Raw genomic sequence first — 18902 nt, 5'->3', positions numbered from 1 at the left:
TCTGTGCCGGAAATTCACAGTACTTCAAAATAAAGTGCGTTTTTTAGAAACTTGACAAATTCACAAGTCACTTGCAGTCCATTCAGAATAGATCAGGACCCACCAGTTGGGAACCATTGCTTTAAACAATGACAAGGTTCAGTCTTATACTATTTATTTTGGCTTTTGCAGCACCTATGAATGTTTAGTACTGCGTATTTTGTGATACAAAGTGAGCTGCTTTAGCGGAGCACGACTGCCTTGACTTCATTGAAACTGCACAGAGCAACACTCAAACGTCCATGCTGATGACAGACTTGAATAAGTTAACAGCCAAAGAACAGTGGAGGCTGATCTCATTAGCTGTGTGAGAACAGGGAGTTCGCTTCCATGAACACAGAAAACAAAATCCAGATTGTTGATTATGTTTTAAATTACCATGAAAAAACAGCCCCACAAACCTCCTCGGGTGTTTCTGCAGAGGAGTCCTCACAGAAAAGGGTTTTAATGTGGAGCTTTTCCATAATCACACATAGTGTAGTTTAAAGTACTAGCTTTTTGTGCTTTTCTTAAATGTTATAGTCAGAGAAAAAAAACTGGCTTTTTCATTCCAAGCAGTGAATGATAAAAACTTTAAATGCCTTCAAAGCATACCTTTCTTCCACCATAGATTTATTTGTGCTGTACGTCAGGATAAATCCCAGTCTGTTCAGTTGTAAATTAAGACCTGGGTCAGTCTGCTGACCATTGATGGTGGTCCGGATCTCCCTCTAAGTACAGTGATGTCTGCCGCTGTTCCTGGGTGGCCCTCGCAGTTGCTTTGAACGGGCCTGGTGTATAAAGCCTGCACAGTAAACATACTTTCAGAAGATATTGGAGGTTTCTTCCTGCAGACTCCAGAGGGATGGTACTAATATTATGAAACCCGATCAAGCTGATTCACAGCAACATGACATATGTGACTGATAAAGATATATGTAGTTTGAGCTAAATGATTATATATGAGCAGCATAAAATAAGCCTTCATATTGGGACCAATCATTAAGAAGTCATATGGCTATAATCTGATATACGATACTGTGCAAGTTGCGGTGAGGAGAGATATCCGTTATGGTCCCACCATTTCATCTTTATACGTTGTGACATAGTGAGACATTCAAAGATACACAGAGAGGGGGGAAAGCATCAGAGCGCTGTCTTTGTGTGACATCTGTGGCAATAACTTAAGTCTTCATTTCACAAACTGTCTCTCCTTATTCCAGGACTCCTCATGTCTTGATTTTTTGCTGACATAAATGAAAGACTTGAGGAGACATATGAACTCAAGAGAAAATATTGATAGTATAAACGCAGTTAGTGCGCTGGTAATCAGAACAGATGGCAATCACACTCCCAACCCCCGTCCGACGGTGCGAAAATGGAATACGAAATGTGAAAATTGTAATGTGCAACGCAAGACATTTCCCTTTTCTGACAGGAAAATATTGTTTATAGTGATACGAAGATTAGATCAAGGCACCACTGTGACTCCATAATGCCATGTCCTTAAATTCTTCCACAGATCTTTCAAAACCACATCCCTTTCCAACAAGCACATGACGGGTCTGAAAAACGTGGGACATTAATCCGCATACCATGTTTTACAGGATGGGGTTTTAAGTGATTAGTCTTCTCACACATCCTTTTACAGGAATCACCGTCAATGAAATGAGACAGAGAAGTAGTTTGTAGACCACATCCCGAGAGACAGACTGAAAAGTCGGGCATACCATACCGCAAAACTCAGTAGGGTTCAAATGCTCGGATCAGACTGTGTCAGGCTGGAGGGTGTGTCCATGGTGTGTGTCTCTGGAGCCGACGTCGTCTGTGTGTAACACTCAGACGACCACAGTTTAACCAACACGTGCCCAGGCAAACACACAGGAGCAATGTAGTCATGGTCAGGACAGATCTGTGTGTCTCCGTCAGCACCACAGAACGTGTGAGAGACACACAGTTAGATGGATCATGTATCTGAGAAAGACTGGATTAAAGCGAGACTGTGTTGTAACAGCTTTAGTCGTTTAAATAATGACTTCAGTGTGCTTTTTTTTAATGAGACGGGAGGACAATGAAAGAAATGAATTGGTCTCCTCCTCTAGCGTTTGCATGTTGAAATTCATAACAATGTGAAAACAAAAGGAAGCCCAAAACATATAAAGAATGGGGACATGTGCACCAAATCATTTTAATTAATATAACAGCATTCCTTGTACTCCCTCCATAACACTACATCTTTTAACAGTGCATATCAATAAACGCCTTCTTAACATGGGTGTGCTGCCCTCACAATGTGATAATGCACTAGGCCTAGAAAAAGAGTCTGTCAACAACAAAATGCATCTGTTCCTGGACTCCACGTGGAAGTTCAATAGCATGCTATAGAGCAAACAAAAATAAATGTTATATTCCATACTCTGAAGTAATATTTTTTGACATTTTATCATACAGTTACAGTACAATGTCTATGAAATATCTGTGAAAAAAGTATACAATCTTCTTTTTCCCCATTCATATGAATTATAAAAATAATCGTCTCTGTAGACATATTGAAAATGTCCAGTGGTTTGCATAATAGTTTGATTGGATCAATGTCTCTGGTCTTCGTCACTATAGGCCTGTGAAAAATGAAAGACAAAAACATCAGTCTCCTAGAAACTAAAATCAGACACATTTAACCGCTAATAAGAATAATAACTGGGGCAATTACTGTGAAACAGCTATTTAATATTTAAACATGTCATACACAAACATGAGGTGGAAAATGAGGCCTGCCGCTGCCCAGTGTGCGTTCCAACAACCATATTTCACAATAAGTTCTGGGAGAGCAGTGATTGGGGTGACTTAAGCAGCGAGCTTTGAGTTTGGTTGCCGTGGCGATGCTCTGGCCTCTCTGATAGCCAAGCAGCAGCAGCCTGCTCTCAGATCTCCCTCCAGACTGGCACACTGACACTGGGAACTGTGGGCACCTCCTGAGCCACAAGAAGGAGAACCGCAGACAACCTCAAACCAGACAGACTTTCTCTTTCTCCCAAATGTTGACGCTGAGAGTTGACGCTGTCTGCTGCGTGTAAACTCAGAACCCAAGTGACTTAATGGAACTGGGCAACAGCGTTCTTGTCTCCACACATGGCCGGCCTCCACCAATCACATTTCAGAGCCACTGTGCCCTCCATTTAGCCTGTGACGGTAATTGAATGGACCATAAATGAAGGTGGAGGCTTCGGCAGTAAGTCACCCATTGGTAGCTATTTGGGTAGCATGTTGTGGCTCTACAAATGAGGTCATTGACAGACACTGAGGCTCTCTAAACTTAAGGCAGTGGCTTACAATAGCAAAATTGGTTTCTGGTGACCCAAACAAAACATCACATTCGGAGGTGAGGCTGTCTCCTTTTGATTTGATGCTGTGCAGCCTCTAAGTGTTCAAGTTCTCACCTGAAAACACAGATCTCTTATTGGCATCTCGTGCTCCGCCTGTGGAAAAATAAAGACAGAAAATGTGTCATGTAGGGCAGCATGATCACTCGTAAGGAGTTTAAGTTCCATATTTAGGGAACTAAAGGACAACTTCGGTATTTTTCAACCTGGGCTCTATTTCCCCATGTGTATGTGTGCGTATGATTCATGGGTACCACTTGTTCTAAAATTGGCTCTGTATTGAGGCGCGAAACGAGCTAAAACGGTAATGGGGGCAAATGCGTCCCGTATAAAAGTGCTTTTTTTCGCCACTGACCGGTTCAGATCGCCAGTGCTATCTCTGTAGATAGCATATTGTAGCGGCCCTGGGGCAGTGGTGACTGTGAATGAGTGGAGTCAGCTGTCAGTCAGTGTTGGAGCAGAGAGGGGGATGGCGTCCCCGCTCGGTACTGTGAGTATGTGTGTGTGAAGTGTGTGTTTTTTCGCCACTGGCCGGTTCAGATCGCCAGTGCTATCTCTGTAAATAGCATACTAACTTAGCCTTTCCCTTACCTCTGGGCTGTGTGATGTGACAAGCTTTGCTCCACTGTGTCTTTAGCTCTCTCTACTCGTGGGACAGCCGTTTTCTTGAGGAAGAGGTGTTTCGGGATTGGATGTCTTCTCTTCTTCGGCTGGCAGTAGTCATCTTGGGAGAAGTGAGCACTGCAGACCCGATGGTCTGCAAGGCGCAGTGTCTGGACAGGAGTGTTAGCATCCATTTGTAGCACAACTAGCCACAACTTCAGCATCTCGCCGTCCGACAAAGGCAGCCTATGAAAGCTGTACGGGGTGTTGCGCGACATCCTGTTCTTGCGATCGGGAAAAAGGCCCGTTTATTTGAGCACTCCAAAAACTCCGGTAACACTCCAGGGGGTAGCACGTAAAAGACTCCGTCCTCTGACTCTTCTAGCGTAACACACACTTCACACACACATACTCATTTACAGTACCAAGCGGGGCCGCCCTCCCCCTCTCTGCTCCAACACTGACTGACAGCTGACTCCACTCATTCACACTCACCACTGCCCCAGGGCCGCTACAATATGCTATCTACAGAGATAGCACTGGCGATCTGAACCGGTCAGTGGCGAAAAAAAGCACTTTTATACGGGACGCATTTGCCCCCATTACCGTTTTAGCTCATTTCGCGCCTCAATACTGAAACAATTTTAGAACGAGTTGTACCCATGAATCATATGCACACATACACATGGGGAAATAGAGCCCAGGTTGAAAAATACCGAAGTTGTCCTTTAAACATACTCACTGTCTTGCTAAAAGTTATATGACAAACACTCATACTGTATCTTTCTGTCAAATATAAAGCTATATCCAGCAGCCAGTTAGCCTAGCGTGGTACAAAGACTAGACGAGATGAAACAGCTAGCCTGACACTTTTTCAAATCTAGGCTAACAAGCTGTGGCTTTATATCCAAGAGTATGTATCACTGTGTCTCAAATCACATACTTCTGTTAGTACACTTCTATGTAGTATACTATGTGCACTATGTACTTATTCACGTAGTGTGCGAATTTCGTCAGGGTAGTGTTGTCTCAAACCAAACACGGCTGTTGTGCACTTACCAGAAATGACAACCGCAAATTAGCTAGTTGGCAAACTAGCATTAGCATTCACGTTACCAAATCATTACAGACTGCTAAATTAACCCAATAAACATACTGCTGGCTTATATCAGACAACAGTATAGTGGTGCTTAGTGCAAAAAACACATGTATTTGTACAATGCAGCGACATTCACAGTCGCAGTCCTCTGCCGCCATTTCCAGTTTGAAAAGTGGTCCCTCCCCTTCCACTACGTAGCCAAGATGCCGACCATTGAGGGCGAGAAGTGTCCATAGTTCCACACTCAACTTCTTGACCGTTTTGAGTGCACCATCCGGGTACTCATAGTGCACTGCATTTTGCCATACTTCTCAGTGTGAACGCACTTATGCACTCAAAATATAAAGTGTAAGTACAGAAGTACACAGTTTGAGACACAGCATATGAGAGTGGTGTCAGTCTTTTAATACTCTCTCTGAACCCATCGGCTCTTGTTGCCTCGGGGGGCAATGGCCAATATTTCGGGAGATCCAGTGTAGCCGGTGCATGTCTGGGCCAAGATTCCCTTTTTGGTGCGCCAGCCACCTTTTTACAATTCGATTAGCATCTTGAGACAGTTTCAACATCAACAGCTAATCTCTATAAACAGATACCTGCATATGACTGCAGATAGAGAGCATCACGGTGGTTCAGTGGTTAGCATTGTCACCCCACAAGCAAGAGAATTCCTGGTTCGAACCTGGTTCTGTGCAAAGTTTGCATGTTTCTCTGGGTACTCCAGCTTCCTCCCACACTCCAAAGAAATGACTCTAAATTGCCCGTAGGTGTGAATGTGAGTGTGAATTGTTGTCTGTTTTTATGTGTCAGCCCTGTGATAGTCTGGCGACCGGTCCAGGGTGCACCCCGCCTCTCGCCAAATGTCAGCTGAGATAGGCTCCAGTTCCCCTGCAACCCCTAACAGGATAAGCTGTTATGGAAAATCAATGAATGGCTGAATAAACTGCAGATATAGATTAGAAAAACACTATTGAAAAGCTAAATGTCAGCTAAAGTGTCAGACAACAGACAATGGGTTCTGAGATTGCATTTCTTTCTCTCTCCAGTCCAAACAGACTGTTTACATGTAGGCAACCAAACCAGCACACTTATGTGGGTATCTTTTTATAGAGTATTTTGTCATATAACTATCGGCAAGAAAGCAGCTCTCTACTATGTCAGTTGCAGAGTTATATTTTTGTCACAACTGAGGCTAATCCCTGGCATTTTTCAGTTTTTTAAAGACGGCGACTGATGAAATGGTCAACATGGCCACCAGTTTCAACATCACTTATGCTTCTGCAACAAGTGATTGTAATTATCAGTAGGTTAATAATACAAACTATCTTTAAACACTGTGAATATCGCATTCTGTAAGCAATCCTGACAGGTGTGTATACTGTAACACACTGATTTACTTCCACTGTACACGTCTATGTTGAATTCATTCATGTGCTGAGCCACACCCAAAACGGACAGCGGGGTTAGGAGTGGGGGAAGAGGACAGACTCCTTTCATCTCCATTGTGGCGTGTGTGGTTGTCCCATTGTGGAAGTTTGTAGAATAACAGGAAATAGCTATGGATTTTTCCCCCATTATTTAGCTCTCACCATACTCTTGGCACCAGCTCAGACACATGTGCTGTGATACTGGGAAGAGGGTGTCACCGCGCTAATGAAGCGAGACTCATATTCATGGACACGCATGCGCATACAGGTACGTGGACAGACTCAAACTCTCACACATGTCCATACTCGTGTTTGAAATGCTTTTTCAAATTCATGAAATGGCTGTGAAAGCAGGACACTTTGTTTTTCTTCACCTTTTGAGACGCGTGGAATACTTGTAGGTAGTCGAGGATTATTGCTCTGTTCCTTTGTTTGGAGATTAAAACTTAACAAAAAAAATCTCAGTGGTACAAATTGAGTGTTCGTTTGCCAGGATGCAATTCAACTCCATTATTTCATGGGTCAAAAAATTACCCCTGAAAAGATTAAGAGGGCAAAATCACTCTCTGAAAACAATTTTAAAGTCTTACCCTGACTAATGCAATCACTCACACGTTAAATGCACACACTTATACACATGCACACACACACACACACACAAGGACATACTGTACAAACCAGATTTCAGCGAACAGTCCTGTGGGCCCTCTCTCACGCCAGAAAGTGCTTTGTCACGTCTTGTGGCTGTTGGGTCTCTTTTTTCCTGTCAGTCTCTCTCTCCCTGCGCCTGAGCCTTCTCTAATTCAATGTGTGGCTCATATCCTTTCTCAACATGCCATTACCACTGCCAAGACTTAGAGCAGGACCCCAGGGGCTATTAGGAAAATTTATCCATTTATTTTGCAAGATACACATTTGGCAAAGCAATGACCCTCCAGAGGAACTTGTCAGAAGGGTTATATTTCCATGTGACAACCATTTGCCTGCTTGATCTTTTGTTTGACTGGAATTCTTGTGTCATAACGTCAATGAAAATCGCCTTTTTAAGTCCCACGTGCACTTGATTTTCAGTTTGAGTAGCGGATGCTGATGTTTTGTTTATTGAGAAAACAGGTCGAAGTTAATTTGAGAACATTTAAGTCATTGCATCTTTGGACTTGGTCGTAATTAACATCAGGGCTGCCATTTTTTACCCCAGTAGTGGTGGGATTTCAACACGGCAACAGCAGTCAGTTTGTTAGCCTGCTGGTTTGGCTGTTGATCTGTCTGTCGATCAAACACATTGGTCCAGAGCAACTGGACAACTACCAGACAGATTAGCATGAATTTGAGTAATAGGGTCAGAATTTCTCTTTGACAAATGCTCAGGTCCAAAAGATATCTCAATAACCAATGGCTCGCTTTCCATAGAAATAAAAGTGGACTTTCATTGTTCCAAGTGGATTCATCATCATGTTTTTGTTCAGTCTGTCACCTTTTTACCAGGTCAACATTTCTGTTTGCATTACCACTTGTACTGTGTGGGGGATTTCCGTTATAGGCACTGAGCACATTTGTGCTCCCCAGAGGATGAACCTTTAGCATTGTGGCCTGTCTTTCCTCTTCCAAGCTTTCCACTTTTGCCATCCCTGTGCTAAAACATCAACTTTGCCTACCATTATCTCACAATGATCTGGTAATTCTAATCTTGAAATTTGCTGAGCACATCCCCGCTCCCAGGGGGTAAAACATGCTGATTTTAACAAGGTTATGGGTTTTCTGTTAGTGCTGCCATAGCAACAGATGTTCCTCTATTCATAAGACTAAGGCCTAGTCTACACTCACACTGTCATTTCTGACAACAGGAGTTTTCTCTTCTTAGTTTAAAAAAAATCCCATCCACACAAGCACTGAATGCCCAAATGAAAATGCAAAAACACCACTGAGTGCTGCCAGAAGCATGCCATACCAACAGGTGACAACATAACCGTAACCTTAAAGCCACACAAAGATGAAAAAGAAGAAGAAGAAGATGTTGGCCAAACAGAAGCCTGAAAAAAGTCATCACCTGAAGGCTACCTGGAGCAGTGAACTCATACGTGGAAGAGAAACTGTACATTTGTGTAAACATGTAAAAAGTCCTGTTAGCAAAGTTAGAATCAGTACCAATATAGCCACATGTGCAACTTTATAAAATGTGGCCTCATTTAAGAGAACTGCAGATCATTTTAGATATTTAGGAGTTAAAATCTTCAAACAAATGAATGACCTGTTCACCCTAAATTTCTCTTCTCTCCTAGATCAAGTCAAGACTTTAGCAGATGGTTGTCCCTACTGCTTCTACTTAACTTTAAGAATCCCATTTTTTCCCCCAAATCCTTTTTCAGGCTATTTGATCAACATGTCCCATCATTTACTTGGAATAACCACCCTGCTAGAATCAAAGGCTTTTCTTCAAAATCATAAAACATGGTGGCTTAGTGCTCCCTAACTTTCAGATATATAACAGGTCAGCCAACATCCATAGTCTTCTTCATTTGTTTCAGTGCCATTATGGACTGGAATTCTGCTGAGGCTGTAATAGAGGAAGCATCTTGTAAATCAGCCTGCCTCTTTGCTATTTCATCCTACTGTTTTCCTCTAGCCTCTGCTCGGACAAGTTTAAACCGTATCATGAATCATTCTCTTCAGCTTTGGGCTCCATTTGGAGGACAGTTTTGTCTACAGTCTCTCTTGATTCTCTCACCTTTAGTCAAAAATCCTTTATACTGTCTCTCCTTAGATGAGGATTTTTTTTTTTTAAAAGAGGCTGGTATAGAAAAAGGGCTCAAAGCAACAAGGACTCTAATGATATATTGAAGGTGTGTATGGATCTTTCTCGCAACTCTCTCAAAAATTCAATCTACCAATTTTGCATCTTTTAGATATTTTTAAGTTTGCCCCTTTGTGTGAAACACCCACCAACAAGTCCCACATTTTCCTCCTAAATCTGACTTGGGTAACATCCTAGAGGTCAATATTTGTAATAGCTTGACTCACTCTCTCACACCCACTCCCACTTTGCAGTCTAAACAGTATTAGGAAGATGACCTTTTCCTCATACAGGTTCCCTTCACTGGAGACCTAAACATGTGGGTGGTTACATGGACAAGAATAACCTGTTTATGAGGCTAAGCCCGGTTACGATCATTTTCAGGATATGATATTCCCTGTATACATCCTGAATTCTTTCAGAGTACTCAAGCTAGCATATTCAGGTTTCTCATAAACAGAATATGGTGTTCACATGCTCTAACACATAACTGGGATACTCCAAAAAACCCAGTCATAAACGGGTTAGTCATGTCCATGTAAACACACTCATTTTTTCAAATTCAGAATGGAAATATGTTGCTGGGGGAGTAAACTCAGTTTGGTGTTCATTACATTTATTGTATTTTGTCATGGATCATTGCCTCAATTGTGACACCTCTGTGAAATAACGGTGCACACTCTGATGTTACAAACCAAAAACTAAATTGATCCTTCACTAAGTCCCGCCCCCTACATGCAGACTGGCCAATCATAACGTAGCATCGGGCCGGCTCAGACCAGGGTCCGACAACAACACAGCTGTGCTCCATTGACTCTAATGCAGTCGTTTCAGATTTCCTTCATTTTCAGGCTGGTTCTGTGGATTTGGAGCTAACTGTTGTGCCTGGGGCACGTCGTGTATTAATGATACTCGTTACCTGGAGAGGTTGGAAAAAGATATACGTTTCTTCCCTGTTCCACAACCAAAATCAGACCCTGAAAAGTGTAGGGTTAGTTAGCTAGCTACTGAAGATATAGCCTACTGAATGTATACACATGCTGCTTTTGCTTTTTAATGATTATAACAGTGAAACAAAGACCGACCCTGCTGTACAGGAACCAGTGAAGGGAAGCAGGGAAACTTTGCTGATATTCAACCAGCTGTGTGTCATCACAGTGTGTGCAGATGAACGTTGTTTGACTTCATCCCTCATCTGCACACACTGCGATGCCACACAGCTTGTTCAATATCAGCAAAGTCTCCCTTTATATTCATTGTCTTGTGTGGCGATCAGCATTGATGTGGTGGTTCACTTTTACACTGTGATCTGTAGCCTATAGTTCGGCTTTCGCTTCTAACTATCTTTGTCTTTTTAACCTGTTGTTGCTGCTGAGTCAGTTTGACATCCTGGATATATCCTTCAAACACAGACTGTAGACCCCTCTGTCTGCTTCTCCCTGGAATCATTGTTTCATTTCCCCCAAAATATGATGATATTTCTTCAGGGAGTGCAGTTAGTTACAGTGTGGGCTCCATGCTTACTCTGACAGCTTCTCAGACCATCACAAAGGGGCTGGGCTTAGTAAAAGGTCATATCTCTGTGACAGAGTTTCTGAAAAACTTCACCCTGGAGAGAGATATTCAGAATGTTTGCTTTCAGCGACCTAAAACAATCTGCATGGGGAGAAAAAAACAAAACGCAGAGAAAAGCTATGTTTCCAAATATACCTCTATATGTGTGGACTTGGCCTCAGACAAGCTGAATTCTCAAAGTCCTGTTTGTTCTGTCTAACATCCTCATGCCCCACACAGCAGGCCCTAAAACTGCTTGTTCTAGAGAAATATGTAATGTTTACATAATTAATTTCATTTAGTCCAGCCACTATATAAATCCGTACAAACATCTCAGAGGTTCAGAGAAGTTTCACCATATGCTAACTATGTTAAACAGGCATAAATTTGACATTTTTTTAGTGGACCTCAGTGAATTGAGAACTACGAGCCCCTGCCAATCAGACCATACCGCCTCATACATTCATGTGATTTATGCTCCAGAACATCCAAGGAGGTCTGATCTAATTCTGTCATGTTCAAAGCCAGAGTAATATGCTGCACTGTATCCCGGCCAGACCACTACTATGACTTGCTTTATGACTTTCGAGCAAGAATTGTTCGTGTCTATCAACTGGATCTTGATAGAGATATATCTCTTACAAGAGGCCAGAAAGGAAATTTTACATGACAGTGTTCCCCCCCTATGAAACCCCTGAGGATTTCACCCAACTGTGAAATACGGAAATTCTCATGTGTCAGCCTTTTTGCTCCATCTCAAAATTTTACAAGAAGTACTTTCACATTAATCTTCCCTTTTTAATAGATCTATAGCTACGTAAATGCATTAGCTACCCGCTGTGGTACAGTGACATTACAGTAATGAAATGAGCCTCACGTCTTAGGAAGAAAAAACTGCAGGAAGGTAAAAACATTAGAGCTCCAATTTGTCAAATGTGTGAACTGTGGATTCAACTCAGAGGCTCCGAGAACCTCCCAGCAAACTCTCCTGTGACGGGAACCTGTCTGAAGAACTGATAAACAATCTAATGTAGGGTTTAAAAAAGACTGACAGAAGAGACAGATAGGTCACTCACTCTTATCCTGCTCAGGAGGCTCCAGGATGTCACTGTCTGTGTCACTGGGAATATGCCAAGGCTGTCGGATGGCCTGTAACTGCTGGTAAAACTCATCCTGATGTGGAAAAATAGAGCAGAACAGAGATGATGGAAGACTGTGTTAACTCTTAGTCAGCGGTGATAACAGACAGAGGGAAATGGAGATAGAAAACACAGCTGGGAAAAGAGCATATTAATCATTCTGTCAATCCGTCTGTTAATGTATCCATTTGTTAGTCTCTAGACTGTAGGTGTCTTACTCAAGGTCTTGTTGTGAATGAAAGGAAAACATGTACAGGAATATGTAATGAGCCAGCTGCAAGATCTCATTTAGCAGTTTTAGATTTCAAACATCAAATCTGAAGTGATTTTGTCTTCACATTCAAACATTCGTCTTCCTCTTCCTGTTTAAAGCTTCAGTGGTGTGATGTGAAAAGTGGTAATGACCCCATGAAAATGAGCAGCTGGTCAAAGAAAAGGTACTGACAATTCTTCATTTCACTTTAAACCAAAGACTTCAAAACCTGAGACACAAACAATTAGGGCTGCAACGATTAGTCGACTAATTGATGACTAATTGACTATTAAAATAATCGGTGACTATTTTAGTAGTCGACTAATCGGTTTGAGTCATTTTTCATAGAAAAGTACTATAAAAGTACCCCAAAATACTCTTATTTCAGCTTCTTACGTTCAAATATTGGCAGCTTTACACACTCTCCCATGACGGTGAACTAAAACCCTTTGGCGTGAGTACGAAACAAGACATTAGATGACATCATTTTGGGGTTTGGGAGAGACAGACCGACATTTTTCAACATTTTAACACATTTTTCGATAAAATGATTCGTTGACTAATCAAAGAAATAATCGACAGATCAGTCGACAATGAAAATAATCGTTAGTTGCAGCCCTACAAACAATCATCTTACATACTGAAAGTCCTCAGGGCAAAACTCCCATGCTACCTATAGAAGACCATTTCATCTTCCTAGCTTTCAGTGCTAAAATGATGGAGCTTCAAACCTGTAAATGATCACACAAGTAATCAAAGGAGTAGTCGTCAAGAAAAACAAGATCACAAGCATATACTGTACGTATTTTTTTAAACATTCAGTATTCAAAAAGGTTTAGGATTCCTTACAGGAATACTTCATCCCCCAAATAATTGATTGTAATCAATGACTCACCCTGTTTTCACTTCTACAAGAAAACTTGGTTTTTCTCGCATGCCTCTATGGTCAACAAAGAATTCAAAAACAGAGAAAATTCTTGAGGAATTGAAGTCAGAGACAACCGCGTTTAACAACAGCAAAATCATATTAAAACATCTGTTCACAAACTCACACAACTCGTGCAATCGAATCCAAGTCTTATTTATCCAGTAATTTGCTTGATACGTTCTAAACACATGCATTTTTGCTGAAACCACTATTTAAAAACTTCCGCCCACATAAACAGTCTCACCTACGGCCAAAAAGTGCGAGTTTGTAAACGGATGCTTTAAAATAGTTCTGCTGTTAATAAACATGGCCTCATTTTACTCCAATTCATCAGGAATTTTCTCTGTTTTTGGATTCTTAATCATGGAGGCATGCAACAAAAACTGTTTTCTTCCTGATTTCAGTGTAATTGAATTATCATTTGGGGGATGAAGTATTCCTTTAAATCTCTAAGCAGGCCTCCCAGTCCGTCTACATGGGACCAGGTGGCCTCAATAAAAGCTGACTGGGTGCACTGGGTGTTTTGGATAATCTCAGTAGGTGTCAACTAGCATAACTGTCAAAGAGTATACAGAGGGACTGCAAAATTCCTGCCCACCATTAATAAAGCCTTCAAAAAGGTCTCGTATTTAACAGCGCTGCTGTTAAGTAAATCATGAAAGGAATATAAGAAAGAAATCCCCACTGAAAATTCGCCTTTTATGCCAGACTCATTTTTCCACAGTAAAATGACATCCTACTGTATGGACCTCCATGACTCTCTGCTAAACCCCACACGAAGCGTGTGTGAGTGTTTGCGAGGGTCTGCACATGTGTGACATTGTGTGTTCTGGTGTTCTCAGTCATAATCTGTGTAAAGGCGCTCATGTTCTACAGCCAGCTTTACTCGGGCACTGAGCCGATTTGACACTCAAGTTCAGTCTCAACATACAAAAAAATTACAATAAAATTGGAGCGATTTTCAAGCCCTTAAACCAGAGTTTATGACAATTTAACTCTGTTTTACACACTGTACTGTTCTTGATCTATTTCATTGCTTGACAAATGTGAGAAATAACTCAAATGTGATCTGTAGAATTTGATGCAACACCATGGCCATGAAAGATAATGTCTCAATAAAAGGAAATTATATGAATTTCGCTCTCTGGCTAAAAGCTGCCATGAGCCAGGGTAGCTATTCCCCTGTTTTCAGTCTTTATGCCAAGCTAAGGCCAGCTAATCATCCTCTGACTGCCAAACTATTCCCTTACAGTGACACTGACAGCACTGACACTCACCAGATTGATCATTACAAAATTAAAGGCCCTGCTAGTTGTCTCTGTGTTGCAAAAAATATTACCTGTACTGGGAAACCTTGTCATGGAATATTGTTTTAATGACCTCTGAGCAGTTAGCAGCGAAGGTGTTTTGGAAACTAAACATATATTTCTTATATTAGGGTCTTACCTCAGACAGATAGGCCCGTAGGCTGGCACCAAGGCTGTCTGTAGTGCTTAGTCCAGGAGGGGTGAGCAGCGGTCGGGGATGTGTGGGCTGACATGTGGGCGTCACAGGGCGGCTCCGTGACCTTCTGAAGGTCACCTCTTTATGAGATCCAGGGTTAAAGGTGGAGCGTGTCAGTAAACTATTCGGGGTCAGGGGCCTGCTGGGCGTTCTGGGGGTTTGAGTCCTGCTCCCGGGGTTGCTGGGAGATTGAGTCCGACCCATGACCAGCGAGGTGGGCTTGGGGCTGAGCAGAGGGAGGCCTACGCTGCAGGGCTTGCCTGAGAGGCTGCCAGCTGGAGACTGGGGTCTGGAGAGCAGGCTGGTGAGAGGGAGCGTGTCAGGGAGTGTTCTGTGGCGCAGAGGGGTGTGAAGCAGACTACTGTGCGGATTGTTGGAGCTCCGGGTGGTCATCTTCCCTACTTCTGCCAGCTTGGCCAGGTCCTTCTCAACCTCTGGAGGGACAAAAAGGCAGATAATCCAAGTCAACATCCAGATTTCATATCTACCACATAAGGATCAATAAATATTGTAACTGTGGCAATGGGTGCAATCCTATTTTTTTACATGACAATGTTTAAAGACTGCAACACAAAGCCCAGGAATCTCAGGAGACTCTAAGATAAAGTCAAGCTTATTTTTTATTACATATTCTCAGGCAGTGCTGTGAGGTTAGTATGTGTCCTACAAGATGGATGATTCACAAACTTTACTGAGCATTAAAGTGGGCGAGACTGCTTGCTTTAATCCTTCTTCTGGGCAATGATGACAATATTTATAGGCACTGTAAATTGTGGTGAATCCAGTTTCCTCCGTCAGAAAAGGTTCCAAGTTGATATACAGCGAGCGCAGCCCGGTAAAAAAATAAAAAACCCTGTTCCTGACAGAAACTCATTTGTTTGCCTCACTGGTAGTCTCAAAAACATTTCTGTTTGTGAAAGGAGTGACGCTGCCAACTTCTATGATCAACATCTGTGTCATTTTTTCCGTGTTTAATGCTTTTGTTAAAAATCTTGGCAATCGGGATTCAACAAACCGGCCTGGGAGTTATCATTCGAGAGGGATAATTTCAGGAATGACTCATCAGGAGCGAGTATTTCTGGAAAACTGTATATGTGTGACGTTAAATAAATAGCAAAAGGAAGCATGACAAGTATTTCACAAACCTTGACTTCCTTGTTTCGGAGCAAATTGTGCTTTTTCCCCCCCCCATCATATACAAACAACATTTTTCCACGCAAAAATGTGAAGCATATGCTCCGATTCGCTTACAAATATCCATTTACTATGCAAAGCTGAACGCGTCTGCGATACTACTCCAAATTCAGCTTTGAGACATTACCGAGTTGGTTTGAAATCTATTCCAGACTGTTTTGTATACAATCCTTCAGGGATCAAAAACATTTAATTCTCTGACATGCATAATTAGATTGCTGTTTCTGTGCTTAATCAGCTCTGATTGTATGGAGGCCAACCTTTGGAGTGAGATACAATGCAGAGCACATACTGCGTAGTGCTGTGTGCTCAATAATGTGCATGTGTACTGTGTGACATTGTGTCTGTGTTGCTTTAACCCTGGTGCATTCTACACATGTTACTTCTCTATATAAAAGAAGGAAAACTAAAGATACAGGCTACAATTTGGCCTTTCTTGACCTCCCTCTGATTGAAAGTTGGAAGATATTAACTATGTGAGGTGTTCAGGGCGTGCCGTGACATCAGCTTGTGGCAGGACTGCAGTATGTAACGTTACAAACCATAAAGAAGCTTTGTTATTTAGTTGATGGTCTGCATGCACGGCTAGACAGTGGCCAAAACGGAAGTTCCACATATGATGATTCCCCTGCTAAAGCTCTTAACCACCCACACCAGGTCCACCACGACTGACGTTATCACTCTATTGTAAACAGGATATGTTCATTAGTAATCTGTTCCCATAAAGTTGATATTTTTATCTCAGGTTATTTACCAGTACGATGATAAACACCACATGTTTTTGTTGTGAAACTTTTCCCCCCTTCTGTAAATGGTTGCTCCACACATGATTTTATTGTAAACCATTTGTTTCCCCTAACTTCCTGGCATTAATGAGCAACCCATCACAAGCAGCTTTATTGTGAAATTCTGTGCAGTGTTTAATGCACAGATACTACAAGCCATCTCACAGACGCTGATGTAAAACGACAGCTCAGAGAGATCAAAGCGGCAGCATCAGAATCCATATGGTACGAACCTTTGATAAGTTTTGATTCAGTAATAAAGACGGGGGAAAAAAGAGAGACGAGGAGAAAATGAGACAGAGAGAAGGAGACAAGAAGAAATAGAAACAGATCTGATCTATTAAAGTCTTTGATCAAGAAGCGGTTGCACGTGGTGAGAGACTACAGGGCCACAGCACGCTATTCAACCGTTCAGAGCTCATGCAAACTTTATTAGGTCCCTCCTCTGAAAATAAACTAAAGTGCTAATGACACATCGCTTGTCTGTAATTCTACTGCCGGCTTACAACAATACAATACACTGCCGGCCAGAATAAACTTTAATATCAACTATTGTCCTTGGACAGATACATTAAGTACAAAATGGGTATAAGTACATGTTCCTAATATGGTGTCACTAAGAGCCTCAATATTTTTAAAGTACAGACCTAAAGGGTAATTGTAGCATTAAAGGGGACCTGGTTTAAAAACATTATTGGTGATTTTTTACAGTAGAGAGTGCCACAATAGCCCCATTTCCACCGAGCACTGCGGTACAGTTCTGTTCGGTACGCTTTTTTTTGCAATTTCAATTGTGAAAACTTGAGGATGGTACCAATGGAACCGTTCTGTACCATCCCCATTTTTGGTCCCCCCTCTGTTGGGGTACCTAGCACACAGATCTGGTACTAAAAGGTGAAGCTGTGAACACTGCAGTCCGTTGATTGGTCAATAGAGGACAGTCACTCTGCTCAGGGCTGAGTTGTGTCTGGTTTTGAAACTCATGTAACCACTGTTCATACTGTGAAGAGTTTTACATACATTGGTAGACTGTAACTATAAAATGAAATGATGTGTTTTTCCCTCTCACAACAGTTGTAGTCTGAGAAAAAATAACTTAATTCACTGGGCCGACTGCCGGCGACTTTTAAGACGGAACATTAACTTACTTATTTACTTTGATTACTGTCATTCAATGCATGAGTTGACGGCGTGAATCCATCAGCACACCTTACCTTTTACTGTGACAACTTTATCCATCCTTTAGTTTTTATTGTCTCTTTTGGATGACATACACCTTTAGTTATGAGAGGATCTTCAAGCTAATCCTCACTCGGAGAAAAAAAAAGCGTTGCGGAACGTTGTTCCTGTGGGCTCCGGCAACACTAAACCCCTGAGCTTGTCTTAGAAGGACTAAACGCACAAGCCCGCTATTTTTAAAAATCACATGGAGAGAGACTCTCTCTGCAGCCTGTTATATTTTGTTCTGAAAATGTCGGCGTGCAGCCTTGTTCTGTGGACGATAAACTAGTTGCAAACTGATAAAGGAGGAAATACAGTGAATGCTGGACGGAGCAGTGAGTGACAACAACCCCACCCACATGAAAGAGTACTGTTTGCAGTGGAAACACTAGGGTCAAGGTACCATGTCTGAAGGGTTACTTTTGGTCCCACAGATACCATACCGTAAGTGTTTGGTGGAAACAGGGCTTATATGTTACTCCATTACAGTTATTCCCTGGCTGCAAGTCCACTGCTACATGTAGCAACATGCTAACGTTAGGGAATATGTAATCTTTGTTGATGTTGCTAAGTTCTCTTCGATTTTGGGTCATGTTCCTGCTGAAACAAGTTAAGTTGTGAAGATTTTGGTTTAGAAGCTTTAGTTGGTGATTTTTCACAGTAGAAAGTGACGCTATACTGTGTTAGGGCCCGTCCCAATACCCCCCCTTAGCCCTACCCCTTGGCCCTACCCCTACATTTCACGTTCATTGCACGTTCACCCGAGGGGTAGTGGTGTCCCAATTCCTGTTTGCGTGTAGGGGTTGGGGGCACAACGAGGGGTAGTGGGTATGAAACTAGCCCTTCGGAGCGAGGGATTTCAGATGCTGACTTGCCAGCGAGGCGTAGACGTCGCCATGGCTACCAGCAAGAGACGGGGAAAAAAGTTCATACACCGCGTTCCAAATTATTATGCAAATGATATTTTTCTCTGATTTTCCTAAATAGTCGATGCAAATGACAGTCAGCAT

The 18902-nt window shown here is 42.1% G+C and overlaps 1 protein-coding gene across 2 annotated transcripts in view; it reads right to left on the bottom strand.

The window, feature by feature from the left end:
* Positions 1–2039: 2039 nt before the first annotated feature.
* Positions 2040–18902, bottom strand: part of c11h8orf34 (chromosome 11 C8orf34 homolog) — an 84518-nt gene continuing 67655 nt past the window's right edge. For both annotated transcript variants that reach the window (XM_050056720.1, XM_050056721.1), the window contains exons 12-15: positions 14636–15126; positions 11946–12042; positions 3456–3494; positions 2040–2636 (exon numbers count right to left, since the gene is read on the bottom strand). In XM_050056720.1, the coding sequence (XP_049912677.1) occupies positions 2629–2636; positions 3456–3494; positions 11946–12042; positions 14636–15126 (635 nt within the window). In that variant the 3' untranslated portion in view covers positions 2040–2628. The remainder of the gene's footprint in view (positions 2637–3455; positions 3495–11945; positions 12043–14635; positions 15127–18902) is intronic.

Source organism: Epinephelus moara, chromosome 11 (assembly GCF_006386435.1).
Source record: "Epinephelus moara isolate mb chromosome 11, YSFRI_EMoa_1.0, whole genome shotgun sequence".
Lineage (NCBI taxonomy): Eukaryota > Metazoa > Chordata > Actinopteri > Perciformes > Serranidae > Epinephelus > Epinephelus moara.
The sequence above is the reverse complement of the archived record's forward strand: the minus strand, read 5'-3'. Positions and strand labels throughout refer to the sequence as shown.